This window comes from Blennius ocellaris (assembly GCF_963422515.1).
Source record: "Blennius ocellaris genome assembly, chromosome: 1".
Taxonomy (NCBI): domain Eukaryota; kingdom Metazoa; phylum Chordata; class Actinopteri; order Blenniiformes; family Blenniidae; genus Blennius; species Blennius ocellaris.
This window is the reverse complement of record NC_137650.1, coordinates 2,348,478-2,370,940: the sequence shown is the minus strand read 5'-3', so window position 1 is coordinate 2,370,940 and position 22,463 is coordinate 2,348,478. Positions and strand designations below refer to the sequence as shown.

General features: G+C 42.9%; 1 protein-coding gene across 1 annotated transcript in view; it reads left to right on the top strand.

The window, feature by feature from the left end:
* The window catches only part of LOC308132332 (protein kinase C-binding protein NELL1-like), a 446,993-nt gene that overhangs the window by 280,408 nt on the left and 144,122 nt on the right, over window positions 1–22,463 (top strand). The window contains 1 exon segment of the mRNA XM_080499395.1: window positions 18,721–18,846. Coding sequence (XP_080355521.1) covers window positions 18,721–18,846 — 126 coding nt within the window.

Here is a 22,463-nt window from a genome sequence, read left to right as displayed (position 1 = left end):
CTAGGCTAAAGGAGGCTCTAAAGGAAGCATCAGTGTTTCCTAGGCTAAAGGAGGCTCTAAAGGAAGCATCAGTGTTTCCTAGGCTAAAAGAGGTTTGAAAGGAAGCCTCAGTGTTTCCTAGACTAAAGGAGGCTCTAAAGGAAGCATCAGTGTTTCCTAGGCTAAAGGAGGCTCTAAAGGAAGCATCAGTGTTTCCTAGGCTAAAGGAGGCTCTAAAGGAAGCATCAGTGTTTCCTAGGCTAAAGGAGGCTCTAAAGGAAGCATCAGTGTTTCCTAGGCTAAAGGAGGCTCTAAAGGAAGCATCAGTGTTTCCTAGGCTAAAAGAGGTTTGAAAGGAAGCATCAGTGTTTCCTAGACTAAAGGAGGCTCTAAAGGAAGCATCAGTATTTCCTAGGCTAAAGGAGGCTCTAAAGGAAGCATCAGTGTTTCCTAGGCTAAAGGAGGCTCTAAAGGAAGCATCAGTGTTTCCTAGGCTAAAAGAGGTTTGAAAGGAAGCATCAGTGTTTCCTAGGCTAAAGGAGGTTCTAAAGGAAGCATCAGTGTTTCCTAGGCTAAAGGAGGCTCTAAAGGAAGCATCAGTGTTTCCTAGGCTAAAAGAGGTTTGAAAGGAAGCATCAGTGTTTCCTAGACTAAAGGAGGCTCTAAAGGAAGCATCAGTATTTCCTAGGCTAAAGGAGGCTCTAAAGGAAGCATCAGTGTTTCCTAGGCTAAAGGAGGCTCTAAAGGAAGCATCAGTGTTTCCTAGGCTAAAAGAGGTTTGAAAGGAAGCATCAGTGTTTCCTAGGCTAAAAGAGGTTTGAAAGGAAGCATCAGTGTTTCCTAGACTAAAGGAGGCTCTAAAGGAAGCATCAGTATTTCCTAGGCTAAAGGAGGCTCTAAAGGAAGCATCAGTGTTTCCTAGGCTAAAGGAGGCTCTAAAGGAAGCATCAGTGTTTCCTAGGCTAAAAGAGGTTTGAAAGGAAGCATCAGTGTTTCCTAGACTAAAGGAGGCTCTAAAGGAAGCATCAGTGTTTCCTAGGCTAAAGGAGGCTCTAAAGGAAGCATCAGTGTTTCCTAGGCTAAAGGAGGCTCTAAAGGAAGCATCAGTGTTTCCTAGGCTAAAGGAAGCATCAGTGTTTCCTAGGCTAAAGGAGGGGAAAGGAGATAGGAGGGACCATTAGGACATGCGCAGGCGTGTGTGTGTGTGTGTGTGTGTGTGTGTGTGTGTGTGTGTGTGTTTGCGTGTGTGTGTGTGTGTGTGTGTGTTTGCGTGTGTGTGTGTGTGTGTGTGTGTGCGTGTGTGTGTGTGTGTTTGCGTGTGTGTGTGTGTGTGTGTGTGTTTGCGTGTGTGTGTGTGTGTGTGTGTGTGCGTGTGTGTTTGCGTGTGTGTGTGTGTGTGTGTGTGTGTGTGTGTGTGTGTGCGTGTGTGTGTGTGTGTTTGCGTGTGTGTGTGTGTGTGTGTTCAGCTTATAGTCATCCATGCCATGGTCGTTGCAGAAATGTATAAGTTCAATAACAAATGTATGATATAACAACATAAGTATTTAATATTACATATTTGTTAATATGCAAAATGAGTCAGAGTTTAGAGGAAGGACTAAAATAATTCGTACTTTCTTCCTTTTATTCTGTGACACCAGTTTTGGCCTTTTGTGATTTACATATTTTAAATTCAAAATAATGAATTGAAAAAACAACTACGCCTTTATGTTAAAAATGGATTCTTCTTTTTAAATTGATTCAAACTGTAATTCCTACTGCTTGTAGATGCGGCTTTCCAGGCCTTTAATGTGCTGACCAGCAAAGTTGACAATAATTAATGAGCTCAAATGTGTGGTAATTATAGAAAGACTGACACAGAATGGTGAGGGTTTTTTTGTGGGTTTTTTTTTACTTTATGGGGGCATTAACATCCTCCATTATTCAAGCCAAAGGCTTAGTTTGTGAAGACAGGATTGCTTTATTCAAGTAATCCAAATTTAATGACCAATTTTAGATTTAGACTTGCATACAATTGCAAGATGACGAAGAGCAGGAGAAGTAACAAAACCATATAATACAGCTTTTTATTAACAACTAAACAACATTGAGTTTGCTCCACCCCTGATGTTTAGATCGATGATACGACAGAGTTTCTGTGTCAAAAAGCAAAATGCATAGTTACCAAAATACTGATATGCTTTCACTAGTTTGTTTTGTTGTTTTTTTTTGCTGAGTCTAAGAAGACAGGATTCCTGCACAGGAATATGAATGTGAGATAAAATGACAACTCTGCAAAACTCATTCAAGTGTAAGTTCGGATGAGAATGTGAGAGGGTGAAATTCAGCACTGTTGAGATCTTGTCAAGGAGCTCTCACTCTTTCTTTCAGTAGTTTATAATATCCAACGTGTGCTCGCACAAAGCAATCTGCTCTGATTCATTGTGACCTTCTCCTGAACTTCAGAAAAAACACTAAAGAGGCGATTTGCATGTCCTGTTTTACAGGGAAAAAAAGTCAAAAATGTGAAGCATAAGTTCTGATTTTGTGGCCACATAAACTCACAATGATGTCAATGGCGGTTTATGCATGTGAAAATGTCCAGAACAACAGTAAACATATCATAGACATTTGTTTTGAAAATCACAACAGGCAATACATAATCACCACCAATGTCATTTAAATATATGAGGCAGGCAATGTGGAATAACCATGTGTAGGAGAGTAAGCCTCTCCCTGGATTCTAACTGCACACAGCAGAAGCTTTAATTTGTATACACCTAACATGACCATCATGACAGGATCACATGACACACAAAACCCTCTTCACTCCCGGTTGCCAACTTACAAATATTAAACTAAACTAAACTAGATCATCTAACCAACTACACAAATTAAGCTACAAAAACACAACACGACTCAATCATTACCAACATTACAAACCTAATATAAATCCAATAAAGACATCTAAAACACGACGACCTTAAACTCCCATAATGCATTGCAAGGGTCAGCTCCTATCGTTACACAATTGTAATTTTTCCTGTTTGTGTGTATCAAAATAAAAGCCTCTGTCAATTGCAACTGGCTGGCATGTGTTAATCTAAAATAATCAAGATCATAAAATGTCATTAAAGAATCTCACACAATGACTCAACATCAGTCTCCAAACTCTCCCGACAAGATAAATCTCATGCCGTGTCAGCGCATCCGTTATTGGTGCTGGAAACAGAAAGTGGGACAGCAGAGCTGTCTGCGGTGCTGAAAGCACCCCTGCTGTGTGTCTACAGCCCACACTCACATGAAAGTGACAGCCAAGACCTTTAGAACAATAGGCTTATGCACGTCTTCAACTTGTGCAGCAACACTTCCTCTTAATTCATGCCATTAACACGGTTATCCTAGAGATTTCAGATTCATAAAACACCATTTTGTACCACATACATATCATATAACTTACACAGTGACCACCACTGTAATCACACAAAACAGAGAGACAGAGACAGAGAGAGCGTTTATAATTTAATTGAAGAGGAAGTCCATGTGCCTTTCCTTCTTGACAAAGATGTTGATCCCAGAGGTGTAAATGTCGGCTTTCTTGGCCTTCAGCTTTAGTTCATCTCTATTTCTCAGTGGATATGTGAGCCAGTGATGAAACTCTTCCTTGCTTTGCCCTTTTGTGACTGTGAGTTTTTATGCATTTTCAGGCAGAAAATGACCTCTCCTCTGATGCTGTGGTGGCTGGAATGGTCAGTTTCATTGCCTCTGGAACAGTCTGATCAAGGTCATTTTCCACCAGGAAAGCCAGCAGTTGTTAAGGTGATTTGTTTTTGAACACCTGTGAGCTATATCATTCGATGAGGTCAGCCTTTAGCCTCACAACATCAAAATGCTTGCCATTTGTAGTGAGGCTGTGCAGTTTGACATCATCAAACTTTGTACAGTCAACTAAAGCGGCCGCATGGTGGCACAGTGGTTTGTGCGCTTGCCTGTGTTTCCTCTGGGTACTCCAGTTTCCGATCACATTCCCAAAAACATGCACTGGGGTCCCTGAGCAAGACCCTCGGACCCCCCCTGCTCCCCCCGAGTGCTGCTCTGTGCAGCTGCTACTGATGAGTCAATTCTGGAGGGAATTTCCACTCTGGCACAATACAGTAGTATAAATACATAAATAAATAAATAAATAAGTAATGGCAAAAAATGAAGTCCTCCCAGGTTCTGGAATCGTGCCTCCATTTGCAAGCTGATGTTGTCCTGGATGCTGTAAAACAACTTCCGTCTCTCCTCTGGAGCCGGCTGCTTGCTGCACATGTTGCTGTCAATTAAGTTCATGGCTTCTTACCACTCCTGGAAACGATCATGAAATGAGTCAAACGACTCACACTGGTTGTTCAAGACATTCATGGTGTTGCTGAAACCAAGGGAGTAGAGTTCTATTTCCATCACCTTGGCCTGAGAACACGGAACAATGCTCTGTCTCTGTGAAAGTTGCACTGTACACCATGAGAAGAAAGCAGGTGGAAGCTTTAGATAGCCAGAGACTGAATCCAGAGGCCACAGCCAGAGCTTGCCCATTAGGGTTTTCCTGAATAATATTGAACACCCCACGAAGATCTGTGTGTGGGAACATGATGGTCTGAACAAGCCTGGAGTTTGAGTTCCATCTGGTAGCTGCTGCGTGTGGAATCGACCATGTCACCACTTCATTGGTAGATTTGCTCAAATAAGCAGCAAGGCCCTCCACAGTCTTAAAAAACACTTTACACTCAGGGCTCATCTGTGCAGACTGTGAGAGGACCAGGTTAGGTTTTAGGTTTCTGACTGTAGCAATGAGTAAACATTGCTTCCGGGACCTTTTCTCTGACTTTTACCTCCACTCCACTTAGCTGTGATGCCATAACTGACATGCCATCATATGTTTGCGCTACCAACGTGTGTGCACAGACAAACTTGTCCAGTACAACGAACATGTGATTGCTGACACTCTCCTGTCATCACTAACATTGTCGAAGCCCAAAAGGCCTCCTTCACCTCACTACCAGAGGACGTAAATTAAAATGACTGAGAGTTGAGCCTTGTCTGTAGTTTCATCTACCTCCACGGCAACAAACTGGGCAGCACTCACTTCCTCTTTCTTGTTGTTCCTCAGAACATCTGCAATGGCCTCAATCAAGTAATTCTGAATTCAGTTTGAGGTGCTGGAAAACACTGTTGATGACATCAAGTGAGAGGCTAGATCTGCGTCCTTGCAAGCTAGCAGGTGCAGCACTCAATGTAATTCCTCCAGTTTGAGGAACTTTCAATTAACACACAACATCAATGAGACTTTGAAGGATCTCTGTTTTTTTTTTTAAACTTTCTTATGCAAACACCCAGTTGTTGTTGAACATTCAAAGCCAGGTTAATTCTGCTGTGGCCAAATGTTTTCAGAACGATTGGGCTCTGCATGTGGCTATGCTGCTGTTTTTTCTCAAAAGAATGTTGTGAAAATGTCTCTGGAGCTGTCGTCCTGTTTGTTAACTCACCAGCTAGCTGGAGAGTGTCGCAGCGCCGTATCAATTCACAAATGCACTGTGAAAGTACGTATAGTTTAGTATAGCATGGTTCTATCCAAAGGCAGCGTGGCGATCTGCCTTTTTACATAAATTATTTTCATATTGGGGAACTGACTGCGCATGAGCAAACACATCCATACACTGGATATGACCGGCAAAGGCAGAGCAACAGGGTGCCTTCAGGAGAGGGTGTAGTCTTCAGGAGAGGGTGTAGTCTTCAGGAGAGGGTGTGGCCTTCAGGAGAGGGTGTAGTCTTCAGGAGAGGGTGTGGCCTTCAGGAGAGGGTGTGGCCTTCAGGAGAGGGTGTGGCCTTCAGGAGAGGGTGTGGCCTTCAGGAGAGGGTGTAGTCTTCAGGAGAGGGTGTGGCCTTCAGGAGAGGGTGTGGCCTTCAGGAGAGGGTGTAGTCTTCAGGAGAGGGTGTGGTCTTCAGGAGAGGGTGTGGCTTTCAGGAGAGGGTGTGGTCTTCAGGAGAGGGTGTGGCTTTCAGGAGAGGGTGTGGCCTTCAGGAGAGGGTGTGGTCTTCAGGAGAGGGTGTAGTCTTCAGGAGAGGGTGTGGCCTTCAGGAGAGGGTGTGGCCTCAGGAGAGGGTGTAGTCTTCAGGAGAAGGTGTGGCCTTCAGGAGAGGGTGTGGCCTTCAGGAGAGGGTGTGGCCTTCAGAAGAGGGTGTGGCCTTCAGGAGAGGGTGTGGTCTTCAGGAGAGGGTGTGGCCTTCAGGAGAGGGTGTAGTCTTCAGGAGAGGGTGTGGCCTTCAGGAGAGGGTGTAGTCTTCAGGAGAGGGTGTGGCCTTCAGGAGAGGGTGTGGCCTTCAGGAGAGGGTGTAGTCTTCAGGAGAGGGTGTGGTCTTCAGGAGAGGGTGTGGCTTTCAGGGAAGGGTGTGGCTTTCAGGAGAGGGTGTGGCCTTCAGGAGAGGGTGTGGCCTTCAGGAGAGGGTGTAGTCTTCAGGAGAGGGTGTGGCTTTCAGGGAAGGGTGTGGCTTTCAGGAGAGGGTGTGGCCTTCAGGAGAGGGTGTGGCCTTCAGGAGAGGGTGTGGCCTTCAGTAGAGGGTGTGGCCTTCGGGAGAGGGTGTAGTCTTCAGGAGAGGGTGTGGCCTTCAGGAGAGGGTGTGGCCTTCAGGAGAGGGTGTAGTCTTCAGGAGAGGGTGTGGTCTTCAGGAGAGGGTGTGGCTTTCAGGGAAGGGTGTGGCTTTCAGGAGAGGGTGTGGCCTTCAGGAGAGGGTGTGGCCTTCAGGAGAGGGTGTAGTCTTCAGGAGAGGGTGTGGCTTTCAGGGAAGGGTGTGGCTTTCAGGAGAGGGTGTGGCCTTCAGGAGAGGGTGTGGCCTTCAGGAGAGGGTGTGGCCTTCAGTAGAGGGTGTGGCCTTCGGGAGAGGGTGTGGCTTTCAGGGAAGGGTGTGGCTTTCAGGAGAGGGTGTGGCCTTCAGGAGAGGGTGTGGCCTTCAGGAGAGGGTGTAGTCTTCAGGAGAGGGTGTGGCTTTCAGGGAAGGGTGTGGCTTTCAGGAGAGGGTGTGGCCTTCAGGAGAGGGTGTGGCCTTCAGGAGAGGGTGTAGACTTCAGGAGAGGGTGTGGTCTTCAGGAGAGGGTGTGGCTTTCAGGGAAGGGTGTGGTTTTCAGGAGAGGGTGTGGCCTTCAGGAGAGGGTGTGGCCTTCAGGAGAGGGTGTAGTCTTCAGGAGAGGGTGTGGCTTTCAGGAGAGGGTGTGGCCTTCAGGAGAGGGTGTGGCCTTCAGGAGAGGGTGTGGCCTTCAGTAGAGGGTGTGGCCTTCGGGAGAGGGTGTGGCTTTCAGGGAAGGGTGTGGCTTTCAGGAGAGGGTGTGGCCTTCACAGTAAAACAGTAGTGATGGTCAAATGAAGCTTCAATGAAGCCTCTCTGCCATAACAAGAGTCATTTGGGCTATGAAAAGCACAAAAGGCTGACATTTTCAAGCCAACGGGTATTGTAGGCTGAAAATGAAAAATAAATTATAATGACATTATAATTACAACAAATAATCAAAATGAATATCTCATTAATTTCAATTTAGCCTTGGGTAGGCAGTGCCTACCCTCACTGCACGTCACTCCGTGTCATATTGTAAGACGTGATCAGTGATTGTCGTTCGTAGGATTTTTTTCCTCTCTGTTTTCACAGCTGCAGAGAGTGCATCGCGCCAATCATTACATCGCCCACAATATTTTTAAATGTCAGAAAAAAAAGACATCTTAAGATAATATTGTCTTTTAAATTGTACCTCTTTGAACTCCTTGTGCTGAGCTAATACATCTGGAACCACACTCTGCTTCAAATGTAAATCCAAGCCCATGACAAATGGACTCTGGGGGACAATTAGTATATTTTCACTTTGACCTTGAATAATAAATTCCCATTTAGAAAACTGGCTTCCACATCGCTTGCATGATTTGAGAATTTCAATTTGCAGTCTTGGTTTATGCAGCTGTGGACAACAGCGAAAGCTCAGGTTGGAAACTATTGCTGTTTGTCTTAATGTTGCATTTTTCATACATTCAGTTTACTGCAACAGTTCTCCTCTGCAGTGATTGAGAACTACATAGACACCCAGCAATTTGTGTGCAAATGCCTATTATTGCAAAATGTTGAAAAAGCTGATTCGATGATGTTTACACCCAGTGCATTAAAGAAGACAGATGAAACATCAGATCTGTTTGCGACACAATGTGCAAACCACAATTATGACAGTGTTTAATTGCAGGGTGAGATGAGCTCCAGTGTGCATGGGAATAGACGGAGGGGGTAGAGGTCAAAGGAAAGGGGAATACTGATTGTGTGCGTAGGTGGTGATGTGTAAAGGAGATTCACTGAGACTGTGATAAGATTTGTATCAGGAAAGAGGATGACATTTGGTGGAAAGACAGAATCAGCTCTGGTTAAGGTGTTAAAAAAAACAGTTCAGCAGAGGTCACGTTTCTTATAGAATCTTTCTTCTTCTTCTTCAAAGCTTGACCTTCAAATTGGTCAAAAATGACAAGGAAAGAGACATGCTATTTTTAATTAAGTCTCATTTTAAACTGCTCAAGACAAAAGGCCTAAAGTCATACACACTTGTGTATTAGTATGTCTCCAAATCCACGAATAGAGAATCGTTCAAAACGGTTGTATTTACCATGAAAAACCAAAAGTAGAAAAAAAAAATTCCAGGTCAATGAGAGATATTTATTTGGGCTTCATTAGTTCACTTAAGCTGGATTTCCAAAATTACACAAATCTATATAATCCATATTATGAGAAAGTGATATTCCTTTGTCACTGTAAACCAAAGACTGAAGGACACCTGCACACAGTGTTGACGGTGGGGGGGGGGGGCATTTGGAGATTGTGTTGGGGATGGGTGGTGGGGTCGCGTCACCCATACTGACGTGGCTGGGACAGAGTGCATGTTGTTATACATGTGTCACTGTGCAACAACATCTCAGGTCTGTAGTGCGTTACCCACTACACCCTGTATCAGTGGAACGTACCAAGTCTTTAGTATAGGAAAAAACTCCCAACACATCTCACCTCACGCACTTCCTGCTCCTGCCTGTCAGCCTCAGCTAGTGATAATCAAATTTGAACGAATCGTTCAAAACCCGCGAGTCACTTTACTGAACTGTGACTCACGAGTTTTCACATTCATTAACTCGTTCACTGAGTCATTCTTGCTACAGTCTCTAGCTGCAGAGAGGAAAATATAGATGTCACTGTTCTGCAGCTCGTCTAACTCCATTACTCACTTTAGCCGCCCTGTGAGAAAAGCAGCTGTAATGCTAAAAGAGCTGCTAAAAGCAGCTTGTAGCTGGGCCGCTAACGCTAGCTGCTAAGCACAGCAGCTTCCGGTCCTTACATTCACATGAGGCTTTCAGCAGCTCCAGTCAGCTTGTAGGTGAAGTTCAGCACGAATGACCGACTCACCTCGTTTCCGTCGTTCAGCTCACATGCCCGAGTCACCTCGAAACTCGAAAGAGTCGTTCACTGAATCGGTCAGTAGCACTTCCGCTGTGTCGTTCACCTCGTGAGCCCTCCGCCCCTCCGCCCCTCCGCCCCTCCGCCCCTCCGCCCCTCCGCCCCTCCGCCCCTCCGCCCCTCCGCCCCTCCCTCACCTGAAAATCTGCAGCAGCGCTCCGCTCAGGAAGTTTCTGAGTGACGGCGGAGAAAAAACCCCAGAGATAAATACATGAATAATACATGAATAAATACACAATAAACAATGTTAAAATACAACTGTAGCGTGTATTGTGTTACATTTAATATTGTCCCCTATACTTAGTTCTGCCCTATGAACGTCACATTATTTATTGATACTAAGAAAAAAAAGTAAATCAGAATGTTGGAAGGAAAAAATATATAAATTATATGTATATATTAATATATACTGTATATCTGCCATTCTGGATGCCAGGTATTTATTCAGTTTAATCACTAATTTAATTTATTTTATGATTCGAATTTACCTAAAAAAACAACACACATAATCAAGAATAAGGAGACCAGGATCACTAAAAACTAATGTGTACTTATTGTTTATTTTCCTCAGAAGGATTTCAGCATTTTATGATGAATACATGATTCTCCCCCTGGTTCATGTCGCAGTTCAGCTGAGCCTCCAGGTCCTGGAGTGGGTGGAAATAGTGCGCATGCGCAACTGAATCAAATGACTCAAATGACTCAAACAACCAGTTCACTTGGATGAACGACTCAAAAACCTGTGAGTCCGTTCCAGGAGTCGGGTTTCTCATCACTGGACAGTATTTCAGTGGGCAGACGGAACAGTCTACTGGGTGTAGGGGTGCACTGTTTGTATTCTTGGGTGTAAATATGTATAGTGAGGAATTGGTGACGTATTACAGTAATGTATTGTATACATTTTGAATGTAATTATGCTTGTCTGGTTGATGTGTACTTTATTCATATATTTATTTTCAGTTATGTAAATTAGGGGAGGTTAAACACCCCTTAGACTTTAGTTTCAGCCCAGCCCGTCCTGATTGGCTCAGTTCGGGGTGGGGCGGGGCCTATTTAAAGAGGCCCGCTGTCAGTGTCTGGATGACTGAGAGACTGAGAGACTGAGAGGGAACCAGTCTTTGTGTGCTGGCCTGCTGTGAGGCTGAAAGTAAAAGTGTTTGTGAACGTTTGTGAAGAGAATATTTAAAATAAATCTAATATAATTTTTGGAAAACACCGTCTACCCTCTCACACATATAAAGTAATCAAGATATTTAAAACCCTGACATAATAGTCTGAAGCAGTGTTTTCTGAGAGGAAATCCTAATAAAAAAACTTAATTTGAGGGTAAAAATACATTTCTATAACTTAAATTGTCAAATGTGTAATGGAGATTAAATAAAATAATAAAATCGGTTTCAATTGTAGATTTTTCTATGATGAAGTGCCTTGAGATGACGGTTGTTTTGGTGCCACATTAATAAAACAGAATTTCATTGAAAACTGATAAGTTTAACATGCAGTACAAGCAATCACATTTTATAAAAATTCCCCAGATATATTGGATTAAAAACCTCTATACAGTGTGACAAGACCACATGTTTTACTACCTATAGATGTCTGTTGTATATTATTTTATCATATGAAAAGATTATCAACAGCTGTGTTAAAACTCTAAACCTGGGCAAACACACACACACACACACACACATTTAAGGCTCCTCCTTTTATGGGCAGAGAGGTGAGGCAGCACATCTGGTTCGACGAATCATCTCTCTGCCACAGTGTAAAGTCCAGAGGATGTTCAAACAGGTTATACTCATCCTACAAATGACTACTGGCTTGTTCCTTATTTTAAAGTTGTTGACAAAGCTTGACGTAGTCAATTTAGGACCTTTTTACACAACTTTTTCAACGCTAAAAACAACTCCCAAATTTTTGGAAGCGCTCCGACTCGGTCTATGTGGAAACAGGCCAAAAATGTGTTGTTTCTCTATGTGCATGTGTGTGTTTTCATCACAAAAACCACCAACAGCGCCCACTGGTGGGCCAACATGCTAACGACATCGTTTCCAAAATGTTGCCGTGTAAACGTGAAACTTTTCTGAAATCAAAATGCAAGTCTTGTAAATGAAGCCTCAGTGAGAACCTTTGCACTGATGTTTCTTTTCTATTCATCAACACTTTGGAGATTAGTGAATTTCAGTTTGTCCAAATACACTTTTTCTTTTTTTTGACGACATTTAGTTGTGTACATGAAATTGGTTTAAAGCGTTATGTGTGTTCTTACAACGCCTGAACTATCGGATTGCTACTTCCTGCACCATGTGAAGTCACGACTTCGCTCTCCAATTTCAATCACACTTGTTCATGTAAGATTAGGTTTATAACTGTAATTGATGCTTTAGAAATAGAGCTGAAAACTGCCATTATGGGAGCAGAATTGTTAAGTTGACTGAGGTCTAACTCTGTCTGTGTGACTGCTCTCATGTCTGGAATGAAGGAAAAGTTGATGATATCATCCGCTGTCAGGTCCTGAGCCATCCGGTCCTCATGACAACGTTAAATGAATAATGATGTCACTGCTGCTTCATGCATAAATACACACTGCCCCACTTTGGAGAAGCAAAGAAACTCTGAGAGAGTTCCTGTACGAATCCCAAAGCAGGCAACAAACACAATTTAGTTTCTGTATTTGTGGAGTACTTGTGGAGGCCACACAAATTGTCGACCAAACTCTTTTTAGTATTGTCCACTCTTAAAATATTCAGAATAAAACTGGGATATAAGTACGAGCGTTGTTTGTTCAATACTTTGCCTCAGGATGGCAATACCAATAAATACAATTTTGCTGTTCAAGTGATAAAATGTGGCTCTTAAGAAGAATAAAGTGAAAGAAAGGGGGCTGAGTTGTTGTTGTGATCTGACTGTCCAGTGAGATTATCTCCCGTTTGAGTTCAGAATTAGTTCTTTCCCTGTATGGACTTTGCGTTTTCTGCCTGTGCATGCTTACGTTTCCTCCCACAGTTCAAAAACTTGCATTTGAGGTCAACTGGTAACACTGACGCTTCAAGTGTAAGTGGATCATTCTTTTCCGAGAGTTTCCACGTTCATACGACATTGTGAAAATGTCTATTTTTATGAAAAACTTTAGAAACAGTTGTAATGCAACCACACAGAACAATATGCTATAAACATGAACACGTTTGTCTATATTTTTGTTGTTGATATGTTTTAAATTGGTATCAAGCACTGCTTTATATAATGTATGTGTTAACGTGGTGAACATCCACACATTTCAGAACAATTTAGTTGGTCTGAGCGCAGTTGTCATGAAATGAACACCCAAAGCTCAACGAAAGCTTTAAACGTTAAAATACCGTTGGAGAAAAGGGGTCTTGTTTTCTCGCTGATGTAAAAATAGACGATCCCTGCTCATTGATCCCAGGTTGAATTAAGCAGAATAGACAATGAGAACAGTAGTGTTTTTCCACGAGCTGTTCCATTAAAGTTTCTTCAGCATTTGTACCTCTGTAGCATTCAGTTCATGTAGTGTTACGATATTTTTGTGGAGGTAAAATCAAACTTTTCCCACATTCAATAATTGCAATATGTGGATTGCTAATTTAAAAGAAATTCCAAATTACACTTATAGAAAGTCAACTCGAGGCAGTTCTTGATTCACAAATTGCAGTGGAGCAGGAAACAAGATTGGGCACTGAAGATATACAGCAACTCAACCCTCTTTCATCAGTCACATGAAAGCGTTTCACCCACACACCGGTGCTACCCGGGGTTCAGTGTCTCTCCCAAACACAATTCCACACATGGTGGAACTTCAACTGCCAAACTTTGAACAAACTCAATCTGATCCATCCCACATGGAAAGAACCGACATAAACATATATGTTTTAATATAGATTTTGAATATATGTGACATATATAAAATTGGCCATTTTCCTATATTTTATGTGCATATATGTACATATATCTACCTATATATGTACCTATATGTGCATAAAATATAGGAAAATGGTCAATTTTATATATGTCACATATATTCAAAACCTATCTTAAAGGTATACAGGAGGATTTTCAGGAATTTTAGGAAAGAACCGCCCTCTCCACCGTTTGAAAAAAAATGCGCATGCGCAACGCTGTACCTGCTCCCGAGACGGAACGCCTACTAAAACGCGTGCGAGAGACGTGACGAGCCCAGTTCTCCTCGTGCACGCTCTGTTTACAAGTCACAAGTCGGCATCGCTCACATAAGCTCACTTTACAAGAAGATTTGCACCAGAGGGGGTGAAACTGTGTAAAAATGTCGGAGAATAATGCGTCGGGTCGGCCACCGGCTTGATGAGAACCGTGTGGAGTGAGCTGCGCGCAGGGACGAGCACGTACGACGGGCTTACGTCATATATCACCAGAATGATTGACAATTGGGAGGACCAGTTATTTTGATGATCCACCCGGAAGAAGAAAATCCTCTACTATACCTTTAAAACATATATGTTTATATAGGTTCTTTCCATGTGGAATTTAGCATCAACACAGTAAAACTCCGGTAAAACTTAGTTTTACGACTCCTTACTCACACAATAGTATCCTTAACATGTTACAACCCAGATAATACGCTTTACATTTGTGAATCTTAAGTATTTACCAACCTGTGATGATGAAAAGAGAGAGCACATGCGTTGATCGCCGTTTACTTCCTGACATGCGCCGTCTAATGGACAGTATAGGAATTACACTCGACTCAAAAGAGCTTGTATTTGAACCAAATGATGCTAAACAAATAAAATAAAAATAAGTGTTATGGGTGGGGTGTCTATTTCCATTCTCTCTATAACATAACTATATTAAAGCCTGTACACATTTGGCGGGTATAACGGTGAAGGTGTATGAGCTGTAATGTGAATCTGGAAGTGACTTGAAATTGTAAAAAAGGCTTGAATGACAAAATAAAGAAAACGACAAACCATTTTGTTATACATTTCCTTCTTTTCCACTATCTTCATACAAGAAAGAATTGTCCTTATAAATGTTTCTGGAAAACATGTAGACATCATAGCTTTCCATCTCCTCTCACTTAATTACCATAGTTAAATTAAATAACATGCCAATTACATGTGATACCAATTTCACGTATTCGCACATACATAATTTCTTCTTGCATTATTGTTTTTTAGTTAGTTCTTAGTTATTGCCTTGATATGACAGTTGCCAAAGTGAGATATGGGCTATATATATATATGTGGAAATAAAGAAGCAGTACAGGAGACCTATACGGCCTGTATGTTCACATATATGCACCTCAATTTTGCCTATATGTGGCATATATATGCATAGACGCAGCATATATATTGTCATATATGTGCATATATGCAACATATATATTGTCATATATGTGCATATATGCTGCATATAGGTTTCATATATGTGCATATATCCTCATATAGGTTCTTTCCATGTGGGATAACGTCCCTCAAGTGTATAACTTCTAAATGAATTCAGTACTACAGGATACCGTTATTTTTGTGACTATCAGTGCTCTTTGTGCAACATTGAACAGTTGAAGACATCAAGCTTCAGTATGAATGCTTGCTTATTCACACTAAACAGTGATTTAATTCAAGTGAAGAACATCTCAGATGTGAGTGGCCACCAAAGTGGTTTGATTGTTGAATACTGTTCAGTCTCTCAAAACAATTTTCACTGAAACGTTTTTGAAAACAGGTTGATGAGTGACAGTGGAGCTGGAAACCTCAAAATAAGAAAAAAAATTCTAAACAAATCTCAGTTTGGTAGGTGTGAAAATCATGCATGAAAGCACACACACACACACACACACACACACACACACACACACACACACACACACACACACACACAGAGAGAGAGACTCGCGTCTTCGTCTCCTGAAAGTTTCATATTTAGAAACCTGGTTCACACTTTTGAAGTGGAAAGGGATTTATCTCCTAATTACTTTCCATCGCTGTCTTATTGTGAGGCACCAGCTTCATCCAGCAGGCTTCAAACAGACAGAAAATGAGCATCTCTCAGTGACTGATCAGCCACAGTGGCTGAAAACTGGAACACGTCTATAAGGACACAATTTAATACAATATGTGAGCAGTCGAAAAAGAAAAGGAAATGACTTACATGGCAGTCAGTGGTCATAATTGTTGCATTGAAAGCAGTTGCCATTAACCTCTATTATAATAGGTTGTGTTGCTAATATTGCGCACATGTCCACATACACATACACATACACATACACGTACATGCACAAAACTAAGCATTTAAAGTCCTTTTTTTTATTCGTGCCTCAGCCGTACACAAAGAAATGAATTGAACACACACACACACACACACACACACACACACACACACACACACACACACACACACACACACACACACACACACACACACACACACACACACACACACACAAACAATCAAAAATAAACACACATATGCACAGAGAGACTCGTATTCTGCCTTATTTTTAGCTGTTCCCCTACCCAGCCTTGACCTACATCACAGCGTGAACAAAGGAGCAGAGAGATGAAGTAAGTGAGCTCTGTAGGAAGGAGGAGAGAGGTGTGTGGGGGGGGCCTGGGATGGAGGAGGAGAGGAAGGGTCGAGGGGACGGACAGAGAGAGGAGGGGGGGCACACTGGCATCTAGAAACATGAATTCCCCCCAGTGTGAAATGACAGTTCCAGTTCTGTCAGCAGGCCTCACCTGCAGCAAAGCTCCCAGAGGAGGCACGCAGCCGGAAACACCAGGGATCCGGGACCTTGAAACATCAAGAGATCAGAAAAACCTCATCGCGCATCAGACCTGGTGCAAGATGCTTTTCTCACTTTAAATGAAAGTGTACGGAGGCGGCGAGCTCTCCACTCTGAATTATTGAGGGCTGCATGTCAGCAACATCACAAGCAGGCCATCGTCACCCTTGAACAACACTCTGGCGCCTTTTGCCAATAATGCCGAGGATAATCAAATGAGTGGCTTTCATTGCAGCGCCGAGCTTCAGGACAAAATGAAAATTGGATTCAAGTACTGTTTTTGCAGCCTGAAAGCACTCAAATAACTTCCGTGTTTTTGATGTAGCAGATCAATGCTTATATATATATATATATATATATATATATATATATATATATATATATATATATATATATATACACATATATGCTGAAGGCCAGCGTTGCATTGTACGCATGAGCACACTATCCGTTTCTCTTTGATTGTATAATTCAGCTTGCCTACTGTATAGCCTCCAAAGGATGGAATCTACTGGGTTTAAAAAAAACAAAAAGCTTGTGTCAGTCTTTGATAGACTTTGTAGAAATTAATTTCCCTGTGAGAGCGGATACTGAGGTAAAAACCCCAAAGCTGGAATGTACTCATCCAAGGAGACGATATGGAAATGCTTTTCTCACCTTCTCTTTGCCACTGCATGCCGAGTCTCTTAAGTGGTGAAAAAAGCCGGCTCGTCTCACAAACTGAAGCTCGCTTCTGCATAAATACGTTGTACAATGATGTACACACACACACAGATTTAAGACCCTCCTGCGTTTCACTTCCCCTGTGTTTCCTCTCCCATTTCATCAGGAGTGGTGTAGCCTGGCTAATGCTTCCCGGAGCGCGGTGCATTAATGCTCCTGCATTGTCTTTCAAGCTGCATTAAAAATAGAGACGCCGCGTGTTTTTACAGATCATGTAATATATCCTGATATTTACTCTTCATGATGCGTGTCAGGAAGGCTGTTGAGCTCGGAGGCTGATTGTGTTCTTCACTCAGAAGCAATTTATTTCCTTTTCTCTCTTTTCCTTTCCTTCACTTTCCTTCCTTTCCTTTCATTGCCTTTACTTTTCTTTCCCCTTTTCCTTCACTTTCCTTCTGTTTCATTCCTTTCAGTTCCCATTCTTTCCATTCACGAGTGCCGACAAGAGTTCAAGAGACCTCTCTTTCTTTCTTTCTTTCTTTCTTTCTTCCTTCCTTTCTTCCTTCCTTTCTTTCTTTCTTTCTTTCTTTCTTTCTTTCTTCCTTTCTTTCTTTCTTTCTTTCTTTCTTTGCCTTTGGCTTTTTTATTTCCTTTTCTGTTCTTTCCTTTCAATTGATGTTATATTCTGTTTTTCCCTTCTCATTGGTTTCTTATAGTTTCTTTTCTTGTTCTTTATTTTGCTTTCTTCCCTTATTCTTCCCTTTACTGTTTTTCCTTGTCCTTTCCTTTCTGTTTCCTTTCCGTTTCCTTCTTTCTTTCCTTATTTTACTTCATTGCCTTTTATTGTTCTTTCATTTCCTTCCATTCCTTTAATTTCATCTTCTGCCTTTTGCTTTCTTTCCTTTTCTGTTCCTTCCCATTATTCCACTGCATTTTACTTATCTTATCTTTCATTTCCTGTCCTTTTCTTGTCCTCTATGCCCTTCTTTTTCTGTTTTTCTTTCACTTTACCGTTATTTCCTTTATTTACCCCTTGCTTTCATTTCTTGTTATTTTCTGTTCTTTCCCTACCACAAAAAAACCTTCCTTTTCATTTCCTTGCCAGTTCCTTTCATTGCATTTCACTGCGCTTTCCTTTAATTTACCTTCCTTTTCCTTCCCTTGCTGTCTTTCCTTCCTTTCAGTTCCTACTCCTTTCTCTTCATTTCCTTTTCTGTTCTTCTCTTCATTCTTTTTCCTTTTAGCTCTTTGCTTTCTTTTCATTCCCTCTTCTTTCCTTGTATACTCCTTTCAGTCACTGTTCTTTCTTTTCCTTTCATCTCTTTCCTTCCTTGCCTTCTCCTCCCAGCAGCTCTCTTTCATTTACTTTTCTTCTGTTCAGTCTTTTTTCCTCACAACCTGTCTGCCTCCTCCTTCTTTGTGTCACTAAAGTCCTCTCTTCCCATTTCTTTTCTTCTCTTACCTTGCCAGGCACCATTTTCTGCTGCTTTAATTCTCCAACACGCCGTTGCCTACTTTATCTACTTTACTTGAATATACCTTGTTTAAAAAAAACAAACAAAAAACCCCCAATTGTTTGTGAAACTGATCAAGCGAGGGCATCGTCTGAAACCAGCTCTTCTTGTGTGACTGTTTGAGGTGAAGTCCAGAGACTCCGCTTTTGTAAAGCAATTAAAGGAACATTGATGAAGCAGCCCGATGGACTCAACTCTGACCACCGGGACCGTCAGTCGCCTTGGGAGACACCTCGTCCTTAAAGAAGTATCCAGGAGCTAATAAGCCACTGTCTCTGCTTCTTGTTCCCTATGCAGACATCGACGAGTGTGCGACACAGATGCATTACTGCCAGTCTAACACGGTGTGCGTCAACCTGCCCGGGAGCCACCGTTGTGACTGTCTGCCAAGCTTCATCAGAGTGGATGAATACTCCTGCACTGGTAAGTCTGCATGCATGCAAACATGTTCATGAGTCACTCAGAAGACCTTCAAGGAAAACTCAAAAGTGCTCTTTAAGGAGTTGTCAGATGTGTTCATGAACAGGTTTGTTGACCTTGGGTGGTTAGTAAATGCAGCATTGCTTCAAGTGGATTTTTGTAATCTGTGAATGTGTTGTATTGTGAGTTAGAGAGAATTAGATGTAATATGAGAAGGAATTAGGTGTAATGTGGGAAGCGCTGGAGCTTTGCGGCAGTTTTCCCAATGGGTAGTGAGCTGGAAAATGTCTCTTGACCTGTAATGACTGTGTTTATAGGTGGTTATGGCCCCAATTCTCCTGCTGATTACAGTGTTGTTCTGTGGGCAATTAAAAAAAACAAAAAAAACGTCACCAGCAGTCCAACCTCTTCAGTTCAGGTAGTAGTGTCACATTTTAGCCCAGAATTTCAGCAGTGAGATTGAGGGAGGAAAAAAATTACAATTTCTCTTTTCACTCCACACCATCAGCTTCACCTTTTTGATTTGAAATAGAATGTTTCAACAAGTGATGATTAAAGTCACTGACCATGGTGGTCATGGTGAATCATAATATTGGTGACGGCAATGTGGAGTGGTAGTTAACATCCACTCACATCAACAAGTGTAGAGTGTGCTTTGTTTCCCCTGTGTATTACTTAGAGTACTATTACTTTCTCTCACAATTAAAATACAAGTATGTTTTGGCAATTTTAGTGACTTAACATTTCCCTTTGGTGCATTGTCTATGTGTGACTGATTGTGTCTCCCGTGTTGCTTAAGCGACGGTCACAACCCACCCTGCAGGGTTTTAGTCCATGTGCTTTTTGGCCACCACATTTTTCTGAAAATGTGTGGAGGGAGTGACAAGAGCAGGGAGGGGGTACGTCACAAGGTGTAAGTACATGGCCCGCACGCCACACCTGGCTGTGAGCGGTTGCGTGCATCGTACATTGCACACGTGGTAAGTGAGTTGTCAGTGCTTACAACGTATGACCTCTGTGCGATTGCCACATTATCCTATTTAGGCCGTACTTACGTGTGCTGCTTACGTAGATGTCCTTACTCACTTGCATGTTGTAAGTACGTGCAAGTGCGATGAATGTAAGTTTTTTCGCCTGGTGTCTCAGCTGCTGCTGCCTCCAGCGAAAGTTGCTATAGCGTGTCTGTGTGCTCCAAATCCGTATGGAGGTGGTACTCACCTCATACAGATCTCCAAATTTTGGCCACGTTTTTGCAAGTCGGCAAGTAGACAGCACGCACTTGCAAGTACGGCAGGTTGTGAATGGGGCTTAAGTTGGAGACTTATGCAAGATGTATTCTGTCTTAGCTCAAGCAGACTCAAGCCCCTGAAAGCTGAATTTAAGACTGACGAGGATGGAAAGCATGGAAAAGGGAGATCAACTCATTTCAGTCTGTTTAATAGAGTCAAGAGCAGGGGCCTCATTTATTAAACCTTGTGTAGGATTCCTACTAGAAATGTACGTATGCCCAAAAGCTGAAAATGGCGTGCGCCCAAAAAAGTGTGGATCAATTAAACCGTGCGTACGCACATCTGTACACACTTTCCTTTTATAAATCACAATTGACCTGGAAGGTTGCACAGTTCACCTCCCGCCCTCAACACGCCCACTTTCTACCATAAATGGTCAATGCAAAGCACCCTGTCCATATTGTTGGATCTCATTCAGCCCGTTGATCACAGGCATTTGATGCTAAATCTTGACATAATTTTACTCAGAGCAAAATATTCATGGAGGAGGTGGATGTCACGAAAATTATATTATTTGGTGCCACAGTAGTGGAATCACTAATAAATCACTTATAAAAGAAAAACAAGCGATTGGCAGTGCGTCAGTGGCGTGAGAGCCACAGAGAGATCAGTGGCTGTAGAGGTGAAGAAGAAGAATCTGATGTGAAGGTGGAGGCCAGAGGAGAATCACATAATGGGGGAGAGTGACATCATGGGGGAGAGTGACATCATGGGGGAGAGTGACATCATGGGGAAGCACTACAGCCCACTACTGGACACCAAAACAGCCCCCATGGTTGTGACGGCCAGCGGTCAGAGTGTTGGAGAGGGAAGGAGACATTTTGGTGGAGACACAGCAGACCAATAAAGTTCAGTTTTATCTGTTTATTAAATTAAATATTTGAACAGGGAATGTAAAAAGACTTAGTGGACGGAATCGAGAGCTTCGTCTTTTGGCTCAGCTCCTTCTTCACCACGACGGACCGATACAACGTCCGCATAACTGCAGACGCTGCACCGATCCATCTGTCGATCTCACGCTCCATCTTTCCCCCACTCGTGAACAAGACCCCAAGATACTTGAACTCCTCCACTTGGGACAAGGGCACTCCACCAACCTGGAGGGGGCAAGCCACCTTTTTCCGGTCGAGAACCATGGCCTCGGATTTAGAGGTGCTGATCTTCATCCCAGCTGCTTCACACTCGGCTGTGAACCGTGTCAGTGCACGCTGGAGATCCAGGCTTGATGAGTCAACAGAACCACATCATCCGCTAACAGCAGAGACGAGATCCTGTGGTTCCCAAACCGGACTCTATCTGGTCCCTGGCTGTGCCTAGAAATTCTGTCCATATATATAAGGAACAGAATCGGTGATAAAGCACACCCCTGCCGGAGGCCAACGTGCACTGGGAACAGGTCCGACTTACTGCCGGCAATGTGAACCAAACTCCTGCTCCGGGAATACAAGGACCGAACAGCCCTCAACAAGGGACCCCGGACTCCGTACTCCCGGAGCGCCCCCCACAGGACATCTCGGGGGACGCGGTCGAACACCTTCTCCAGATCCACAAAACACATGTGGACTGGTTGGGCGAACTCCCACGAACCCTCAAGCACCTGGTGGAGGGTATAGAGCTGGACCAGTGTTCCACCATCAGGAGAACCTGGTGGAGGGTATAGAGCTGGTCCAGTGTTCCACCATCAAAAGAACCTGGTGGAGGGTATAGAGCTGGTCCAGTGTTCCACCATCAGGAGAACCTGGTGGAGGGTATAGAGCTGGTCCAGTGTTCCACCATCAGGAGAACCTGGTGGAGGGTATAGAGCTGGTCCAGTGTTCCACCATCAGGAGAACCTGGTGGAGGGTATAGAGCTGGTCCAGTGTTCCACCATCAGGAGAACCTGGTGGAGGGTATAGAGCTGGTCCAGTGTTCCACTAAAAATAAGCAATATAAAATCTATAATTTCTTTATTTTACATGTAACCCATTGGTAAATCATATCAATTGCAGTTTGTTTTTTTGCATGAGACTTTCCCAGAGACTCACTTTAGTTCTTACCGTGTTCATACAGTTTAGTCTTTTTGTACATTATACCTGTAAATCCCAATAAAAGCAGTTGGAACAGACGTCCCCAGTGATTGGCAACAACCAGTCAGAATCAGTTTTTGCACAACACCGACGCACCCACAGTGCAGTTTTAATCACGCCTGTTACAACACTATTTGTGTGTTTACTCTGAAATGATGCTGATCATTACACACTTTGTCACAATTGATAATCAGTCAGTTCTATCCAGCGCTCTGGATCATTTGAAGATGAAAGTTTGACATATGAACATGGAGCTGCTGAGTCA